The sequence below is a fragment of the Carassius auratus genome, unplaced genomic scaffold (assembly GCF_003368295.1).
Source record: "Carassius auratus strain Wakin unplaced genomic scaffold, ASM336829v1 scaf_tig00008860, whole genome shotgun sequence".
Lineage (NCBI taxonomy): Eukaryota > Metazoa > Chordata > Actinopteri > Cypriniformes > Cyprinidae > Carassius > Carassius auratus.
Window position 1 is genome coordinate 51,654 of NW_020523981.1, and position 10,609 is coordinate 62,262.

Here is a 10,609-nt window from a genome sequence, read left to right on the forward strand (position 1 = left end):
CTCTGATACATTCATCATTTAATGGAAAAGAAACACTCTGAATACTACTAACTACTACTAACAGCAGAGAAGATGACTGAAGAAGAGAGAAGAATGAAGATCATCTGGACTTTCACTCTGCTGATGATTCCTGGTAAGAGTCTGAACTCACAGTAAATCACTAAAACAGAAGAGATTTTAACTTCAGTTTGTGTTGTTTAAATGATTTAATGAAACAGAGGCTTACGTTTATCTATATTTATTTCCAACTGTTTGTTGTAGATTTCGTGAGCTCCACAGATGTGGAAGGATATTCAGAAAGTGAAGTCAACATCTCATGCAGATATGTGAAGGAATATACCCAAAACACAAAGTATTTCTGTAGAGGAAAGAAGCCAGATAAAGAAAAGAGTAAGTGGTGCACTGAACTCATCAGGACTGAAGAGAAAGATAAATGGGTTGATTCTGGAAGATTCTCTCTGTTTGACGACACAACAGCAGCAGTTTTCACTGTGACCTTCAGAAATCTGAGTGAACGGGATTCTGGGACGTATCAGTGTGCAGTTGATAGAACTAAAGGAAAAGATTCATACACTGAAGTGAAGATGAACGTTAGAAAAGGTGAGTAACTGAGACTCTCAAACAGAAAATCAGCACACATAATGACAGTAATAACACTAAACAGCTGCAGATGATTTTTTTAAATGGCCAAATAATTCCTTAAATTATTGCATAATACTTTTATTCTTATTTTTTATTCTAATAAAGGATGGTTACAAGCTGTTAAATAATACAACTGAATCAAATAATATGTTAATTAACAGTCGATTAATTAAATTAAAACTCTATAAACTGAGACACCCCTAAATGGTGTCATTTACAGTTATGAAGCTCCTGATAGAACACTGTAGGGTTCTTTACAGAACCTTTTCTGTGAGAGACCAAATACAATCATGATCCACAGCAAACATGGGATCTTTATCATCTTATGTTTTCACTTTTTATGTGATATAAATTTTTATGTTCACATTTTCCATGGACTCTTAGTTTGTAATATTGCACTTGCTCCTTGTTTCTTTTAATTATTCCCACAGCTGTTTCCATTTTAGTGTGTTTTGTCTATAAATAGCCTTCCGTTTGTTTCTTATAGTTTGTCTTCGTTAACTGCTTACACATTCATCCTCATCTCAACGTAGCTTACTTGACATTTGTGAAATTTATTAATCACTGTTTTGCTGACAACAGAAAGCGTGTTCTCAGAGTTGCTTCAATAATGTCAGGAGAACACTTTCTTCTAGAAGACTGATTTTATTATGTACATTTTTTAATTGTGTTTTACTCAAACTTTCAATCCTCCCGAGAGCTTCAAGATGCTCAAACGTCGACAGTTTGTGGTTTTGTATGTCAGAAAATATGTGTGATGGTTCAGTAATGTGTGAAAGGCATCAGCATCAGTGAGAAAACGGAAGTGAAGTATCTGAGTGAGAAAAGTGTTTTTATCTCAGTGAGCACTGCTGTGTTTCAGAGAGAGATGAACACCAAACAACATCATCTTCTCTGTCATCAGTTAAACCTCCACTGATCACATCTCCATCTCCTGTAACAGGTACACACACGCTCTGAACTACAGACTCGCTCATGTCTATCTGTTATTATGATGATGGTGAATCTCTGGTGTTTTCAGGCTCTTCTCTGATCATCAGTGTGTCTGTGATTCCTCTTCTGATCATCAGTGTGATTCTGTTAGTGATGGTGAATCTCTGGAGGAGGCGTCAGTCACACAGTAACACTCCTGCTCCTTTACATACTCACACTCTTTTAGTGTCTTTGAAAGACATCGTCAATTTTTCCACATTGCTCAAACTGACACATTATCGTACATGATCTTTGACAGACACTGATTCCTCATCCAAAAGATCTCACACGACGCCAGCAAACAGTGAAGCGGTTAGTAGAATTACTGTGATTGGAAAATATTACTTGTTTTAATGGGAATTAATTATGTTACCTGTAAGCACTTAAAATCACCAGTGCTGTTAAAATGATTAAATATTACAATTATTATTATAGGTTTCCTACAATGGCTGCGATCGCAAGGAGATTAAAGACGCTCACAAACCATTACCCACAAACCCCTCTGACTCTTCTGAAGCCACTGGTGACTCTCAGATGGTCGTCACATCTGCTGAGGATCTGAATTACGCCGTGGTGAATTTCCAGAAGAAAGCAGACAGAGTCAGTTTGAGGAATAATCAGGATTACAGTGAATACACTGCTGTCAATCATCTCACCAGCCACAGCAGAGTTTCATAAATTAAAATTAGAGATAGAGATTATTCACAACATACAGAGTCCAAATCTAACATTGAGCACCAAACACTTGCTGTTTAAACATATAATATTTAGTAAATGCTGACAGATTGTTATGTCAGAGGGTTCTGGCTCCTTTTAAGTTTAACTGACAATTTTCTGGTTTTCCTTGAATCAGCTCTGATTATACAAGTAATATACTGCATAAAAATAAAAATAAATAAATAAATGAAAAATATATATATATATACTTACTTTTTACTTCCGTATCTAGATGTAATCTGAGGAAAAAATATAAAATTTCTATACGTACACATATATAATGCCTCATTAAATAGAATCACAAAATAATGTCTGTTTTCAAACATGTTTCAATGTTTTGATTTAAAGTTATTTTGTTGAGCCCAGAAATAATTAATTTATACTCGCATTTAAATTCAAGTGATTTCTAAATACTTTTCTAAATACTTTGTCCAGTTATGTTTATTTTATTTTTCATCTACAACATCATTCCCAGTTTACAAATTAGTTTCAGTCTGAAAAGTAATTTTATTTTAAAAACTATTTTTGTTATTGGGATTTTCAAAGACCTGAAAATAACATTTTTAATCTGTGATAATGTTTTTGTCTCAAAGTTTCTCACAAACACTGAGGTGTTTTTGTGTTTGTGTGAAGAACAGGTCAGTTTTTTTGTCCATTTCAAAACCACTGAAAACTGGTGAAGGTTCAGGGTCTGAGTTTAGTTTAAATGAGTGAAAGTTAAACAGCTTTATTCATGAAAACCACAGCGAGATACATGAGACTGAACACAGACACACAGAAGATGAACATTTACTGTAAAAAGAAGAAAATAAAGACTAAGAGCTGATTGTTATCAGTTATTTACCTACAACAAAACATGAAAAAAAACTTTTTATGATCAACAAATTATACATGTGTGATTTGACAGTTTTACTTTCATAAATACTTCAAACAAAATCAAACATAGAGCCTACAAATCAGTAAGAGAGACTGACAGACATTTGTGTTGCTTTGGTTGGTAAATTGAGAATAAACTGCCTTAAATAACAACTCCAGGTTTTACTGTAAATCTGTTTCATTTTAATGATTGTTATCATCATTATTATCTCTCTGGGCAAAGTCAAACCATGATAATGCATCTTTTTATGGCATTGAGAGTAATATGCTAGTTTGCATATAGAACATAATTTTAAGCATTACCTAATGTGAAATGTCATTTTCTAATGTTGTGTTGTGATATTGGGGAGAAACAGTGAAATTACTGTATGAGTCTGTATAGCTGAAACTTTTTAAAGACAGAACATATGTCTTACTTTGTTAGCAAATTTAAAATCACAAGTGTAATTTCAGAAAAAAACCTTAACTCACATTTTAATTTTTAATTATTAGCATAAAGTGACTTGCTTGTGAAAGTCTCAGTGCTTTGTGTTTGCAGGGTTGTTTAATTCTGTGGTCAGTGTGCTAAAGATCATCAACATGAGAACATCTCAAGCTTGTGGTTTTCTATTGCTCTATTTATCTTCTCTGGGTCAAACCGAGAAGCCCTTCAGCCACCCGCAGGTATGATAAAAACAGGAAATGGTTTCTTGAGTAAAGATGGACACAAACTTTCCACTGTCAATTTGTTTAATATATGAAAGATAAAAATATGTATTCCAATTCTCACCTTGGAAGGTTTTAGTCAGCCATCCAGAGGAACTATATTTTAAAACTATTTTTGTTAATAAGTCCTACCATATATATATATATATATATATATATATATATATATATATATATATATATATATATAATCTCTCTCTCTATATATATTTTTATATATATAAAGTGTCTTATTTTTTTCGAATGCTTTAGGAGTCCAACAGTTCAGACCCATTTGCTTTCTGTAGCACAATATATATTTTGTATTGACATTCAGCTTTATTCCATGATTTAAAAAAAATAAAAAATAAATAAATAAAAAAAATAATTAATAAATAATAAAAAATAAATAAAAAATAAATAAAAATAAATAAAATAAATAATAATAATAATAATAATAATAATAATAATAATAATAATAATAATAATAATAATAATTAGAGAGTGTAGTAATAATAGAGTGTAGACGGGTAATAATGTATTTATATTTGATCTCATCCAGCCTTCAGTTTAGATTCTGAATTTTGAAATGTGGCACGAGGACGATACCCGCGAGAGGCAATGAGATTTAGGCGCAGGTTCGTCTCGTCCCTTTTCTCCTTATATGGTGCTGCGCGTGCGTTTGAATGAACAGAGAGTTCGCGGGTAAATCGAAATTTGAACTGACAGGACACAGAGAGAGATATTTTATGTGAGTAATCAAATATTTACCCTGTAATTTAAACACAGAGTTGTTCTATGTCTTAAGATGATGGTTGTTTGTATGATCTTCTTCTGAAACACCGATAAATGAGGTAAATCCTGAAATTCTTCCTTGTACAGTCAGTTTATAAATTAATATATTGAGCATTTTACACTTACACTTGATGAAATGTCAAAATTACGCAGAAAGTAGGCTTCTACTATGTACAATTTCTGACAGAAGATATGATTTATTCATATACTTTAAAGAGTGAAGACGAATGCACTGAACTAACACATTCTGTGAAAAGACTTCAACTTGACTGAGACTGAAACATGAACACAAATGTCTCATTGAAACCTCTGGCTCCATCCAATGGTAAATATGGGTTAATACATGTTAAATGTGTTGTTTCTTCTGAAATGATCTTTTAGTATGTTATGGTAGTTGATGGTGTATGTGCATGTTCTGTTTTGATGAGTTATAAATCACACTGATTTACACGAGTTGTAATTAAAGCGTCAATCTGGAGGAATTAATCTTTGGCTTCATATTTGATCATTTCATGGGCTCATCGTTCGTGAAGATGTTTTTAAAACCAAAGTTAAAGATGAAGAAAGCAGATGAACTCAAGCCTCAGCATTTCATTCTTTGTCCAGATCGTGTTGTTATTCATCAGCGAATCAGAATATATATATATATATATATATATATATATATATATATATATATATATATATATATATATATATATATATATGATGTCAAAATCTCAAAGTATGAATGTCAAAACAATAGTATCAGATACATTTTTGATTTCCCAGTGAGACGGAAAGATGATATTGTTTAATAAAGACATGAAGTCACTTACGATGTTCTTTATATGAGAGGGAATCAGCCTTTGTAATTCAACACATTTCCTGATGTTTGAATTATGTCAGTTGTATATGTTATATTTTGTACTTTATCTCACATGCGTTTTCATCATGTTTTGTTGTTTGAATGTATTGAAATGATTTTAATTTTGAAGCTGTGTTTTAAGATTACAGAGGCCCTCAAGACTGTTTACATGTAAATAATACTGGTGCCCTCTAGTGAAAGATTTCAATAATGCAATCAAATTGATTCTGTGTCATTTGGAGCAGCATCTTCCTGCAAAACCGGAGGCTGCATTTTCACAAAATTATGGAAGTTTCTAATTATACAGTATTTACAATGTTAATTTAAACACCATACTCTGACATGCTGAGATATCAAAATGATAAATCTAAAACAATATATCAGACTAGATTGTACATATTCAGAATATATGACACTGAATGAACACTTTCATTTTGTCAAATTTATTTGGGGAAGTCCATTTTGAAGGATATACAATACAGACACTGCATGTGTTATAGTCTGAAAGAATAATGTCTGAGAACTTGGTCAGATTGTATACACAAAATTACAGTATCATTTATCTGTATTTTTATTTTTGTTCTTGTAAGCTGTGCAGACGAGCTTTATTGAATCTCTCTAATGACGGTGTTTGTTCCTGTTCCTCATTGCATTTGCTATTAGTTTTGAAGCACCAACAGTAAACACAGAACCAGCTGTCTTACTGAAACCTCTGGCTTCATCTAGTGGCGATTCTGAGGTAAATACACATTACATTTCCTGATTATAAAAAATAGTTTCATGAACTGTTGTGTGGGTGGTTGATAGAGAACATACATTAATTTCCTTGTATTCTGGTTCGATTACTTATAAACTAAACTGATTTACTCTCCTCTAGTATTTTTAAAGACAAAGAATGAATCCGGAGGAATGAAATTTTTGCCAAATATGTGATAAGTACATAGAGCCATTGTTTTGATGAAGTCAAAGTGAAGAAAAGAAGCAGAGAAACTCATGTTGAACTGAAGTCTGAAAGCTGCTGTCCATGGTGCTGAATCCACAAACCTGTCATATTATTATTGTTTATGTTTATGAGAACATGAAACCAGTGTGATCTCTCAGTATCAGACAGTGTAACTCCACCAGGTGTCGCTCTTTCAGTGTGATTAATGTGATATTCAGTCAGTGCTGATGGTGGGAGGAGCCAGTAAAGCTGCTCATTACTGATAAAGAGCTGAATAAAGAGGAAGTAACTAAAGCAGACAGATGTAGAGACAGAGAGATTCACACAGAGATCATTCAGCAGAAAGAAGACTGAACTCAACTCACAATGAAGATCCTCCTCATCTTCCTCACTTTCTACCTGATCTCAGGTCAGAGCTTTTCTCTTTCATCACTGCAGTAATGATGCTGTTTTCTGTTCATCATCTTTCTGATCACAGTATCAATCTGATTGACAGCTGCAGTGAGATGCTTTAGCGTCACGGGATATTCTGGAGGAAGTGTACTGGTGGATTCTGGGAGGACTTCAACCAGTAAATCTCAATATCTGCAAAAACAAATCAACAGAGGGTGGAATACAATGATAAACAATAGTGAAGAACATCACCAGATTACTAAAGGAAGATTTATTCTGTATCTCAACAAAAACAAACGCATCATGCTTTTCATTAGAGAACTAAATGCACAGGACTCTGGAAGATACAGGATTGGGATTTCAGGTTCAGAGGGTGTTGAAATAAATTTGCATGTGTTAGTTGGTGAGTAATTTTGACCTATGAGATACAAATATACTTTTTAGCAACATCTCCAGAATATTTACAGTATATTTCAATTTTAATGTTAAACTAGGCTGACCATTAAAAAGGTAAAAAAAAAAAAAGTAAAGATCATAGAACACTTTTTTACAGCATTTATTAATATAGTTGAATGTTAATTTTAAATATAATTATTCATTATTAGTTAATGTATTAACTGAATGATTAATTATTAGCAAATTTAGTGCATTAACAAATTAACACTTACTGCCAGTTAACTTAGCAGACAAACTCTTTCCATTAACTGATGTTTTGAGCTTTGAACTAACGTCACAAGCATCTAATTTGCACCCTTTTTTTGCCATTGACATGGGTGTAATTTGCTCATCATGCCTGACCGGGAAAAAGCAAAAGAAGGTCTTCTGTGAATTTATATTTTCACTAGGGCAATTTAAAGGCCAAGTATTAATGTACCTGATGCTGCTCTTTTAGAAGGCAGTTCTCACTGAACTTATGTTGGTAATTATAAAGTGATTTTTGCTTTTTTAAGAGGTCATTTGGTCATCCTAGTTAACAGTATATCCAGCCCAGTACCCTCCTATAAACTATACTAAACAATAAATCTCAGATGCACATTCTATAAATATGTTCTCTTATATCTAAATGACAGATTCATGCTGTAGTGTGACAAAAAGACTGGAGGTGAATCATGGACTAACTGCAACCTTCAACTGTGAATATTCAAAGAATCATATTAATTATTATAAGATCATCTTCAAAGAAAATAAATACTCCATTGATGAGATGATAAACACCGCATATAGAAAGAATGTAAGGTTCAGTTTGACTGATAAAACAGATCAACGACTCATGACTGTGGTTATTTCTCCTGTGAGACCGGATGATGGAGGAGTTTATTTATGTGGAGTGGAGATCAATAGATACTCATACAGTTACTCCATTATTAATACTGTTCATCTACATCTGAATCATAAAGTGTGTGTGTCTAGAGTGAGCGGCTCCTCAGGAGGACGTTTGATGATCAAGTGTGAACATCCTCAATACAAAACCAACCCAAAATACATCTGTAAAGAATCAGACGGATGTTCAGAGAGGAAGAATCCAGGAGTTCAGGGTGAATGGATGGAGAATGGAGATGTTTCTTTATATGACGACACCAGAGCAGGAGTCTTGATGGTGTTTTTTAGAGAGCTGAAAGCTGCAGATGAAGGAACATACAGGTGTGGAGTGAAAGTATCTGACTATACTGAGAGCTTCACTGAGATACAGCTGAGCGTCAGACACGGTGAGCAACCTCAGATACTTTGTCTTATATATTTAAAATATTTTTTCTGATTTTTGTGTGATTTCTTTTGGTTTAAAGATGAAAACTTTCCAAAGCATGTGACTGAATCTGTGTATCTTGGTGGAGAAGTCAACATCACCTGTCAGATCCCAGAGCAAAATAAAGTTCATTTCTGCAAAGAGGATGATAATCACATCTGCCAAAGCATCGTCTCATCTAAAGTGACAGAAATGAGTGTTTCATCAGAGAGAAATGAAGAGAGAGTTGTTACAGTGAGCATCAGTAATGTGAGTGTGAGAGATGCTGGAGTTTACTGGTGTGGAGCAGAAACCAGAGACACAGATCTGACTTTCATCTCCCTGAACACTCAAATTCAGCTCAACCTCATCAGTGAGTCCTTTCAGATGATTTCACTGTAGTAATCACAGTATATTCAAAATAATTTGTGTTAAATGTCTGTGTTTGATTGTTTTTAGTGCCTCCAGTAGTGAGAGATGAAGGAGAATCAGCTGAGATCATCTGTCCTTATGATTCAATCTATAAATCAAAGCCAAAGTCTCTCTGTAAGGGGAAGTGCTCCACTAGAGACAGAAATCCTCTCAGTGAGACTGTGAGAGAAGAGAAAGAGACCAAGACTGGCAGATTGACTCTGAATGATGACGTCACTGCAGGGGTCTTCACTGGGACCATCACTGGACTGACAGCAGAGGATGCTGGGAAATACTGGTGTGCAGTGACATTAGAAACAGAGCTCAATTATCTTTACACTCATCTGATCGTCATCATGAACGAGGGTGAGGAAGGTTTCTGCATCTGAATATGTGAAACTACGGCTGTGAATTGATGTTCTTGTGTCTGTAAACATTTCCAGAGCTGAACTTGACTAAGTATGAAGGAGACGACGTGTCAATCCAGTGCAAACATCATGATGAAGATCAGAAACGCTTCTGCAAAGCACATGAAGCCTCCATGTGTGTGAAGGATGGAGTTTCATTGGAGACGATCAGAGATGATCGATTCTCTTTCAGTGATGAAGCATCTACTGGAGTCTTTACTGTGAACATCACTGATCTGAGAGAAGAGGATTCTGGGACATACTGGTGTGGTGCTCACGTCATCACTAAAGTGCTTTTAAATGTCAGCAAGGATAAGGATAGAAGTAAGATAACTTTGTTTTATTTGCTATTTGAAATTTGAACACTTACTGATCTTCCCGTGTGACACTGAGAGGGTTGTTGTAAAGTCATTCTTGGTGTCTAATATATTGTTTTTGTTTATCTTAAATTTAATGCACTCAAATTTTTTAATTGAGTATCAGTATAGTAATTTATCCTCACTAGATAAAATGAATGCCCTACTGCAACTCTGGGTTTCTACAAATTTGTTATTTTTGGTTAATTTATAATTTTTGTTTGTTTTGTGATTCTTGATAATCACATATGAATGTTTCCATATGATTTCTTTATTCTTTTAATCTTTAAATCTCATTTTGTGACTGCTCATAAGTGCAGGAAGTGTTTCGTGTGCATATTGAAGAAGGTGTTTTCATTTCACATCAAAACCACAGAGATGAGCTGATCAGCCTCAGTTTGGCTGTGAAGAACTAACGGTCTTTATTCAGGAAACCCACACGAGACTCAACAGAGAGAAGACGAGCTGTGTGCAGAAGAGAGACTAAAATTTGTTCTTTCCATAATTTTGTTTAATTTGATCATTCAAATATGTTCTTAATGCATGAAAATTAATTAATTAACACTCAGTGTTGGTGTTTTATTTTCAGATTTCTCCAGAATCATCATTATTAGTGTGTGTGTGATTCTGCTGCTGATCACTGGATTCACTCTGACTGTGTGCAAATTAAGATACAGGAGACGAGGTGACACTTGGTTTTAATATTTATTGAATATTTTAATTAAATCTGAATATCTCTGAGCTGCTTCTGTAAATCTCACTCACTCAATGAGTTTCTGTCTCAAGTGCTGCTGACATTTAATATTGATTGTGTTTGTCTTTATCTCAATGATTAATACATTT

General features: G+C 33.9%; 1 protein-coding gene across 1 annotated transcript; it reads left to right on the forward strand.

The window, feature by feature from the left end:
- Positions 1-6,630: 6,630 nt before the first annotated feature.
- Positions 6,631-9,800, forward strand: LOC113072344 (polymeric immunoglobulin receptor-like). Its single transcript, XM_026245365.1, has 6 exons — positions 6,631-6,885; positions 6,973-7,272; positions 7,940-8,575; positions 8,654-8,965; positions 9,052-9,369; positions 9,447-9,800. Exons 1-6 carry the CDS (start codon positions 6,843-6,845, stop codon positions 9,770-9,772), a joined length of 1,935 nt encoding a protein of 644 aa, XP_026101150.1. The 5' UTR covers positions 6,631-6,842; the 3' UTR covers positions 9,773-9,800.
- Positions 9,801-10,609: the final 809 nt, after the last annotated feature.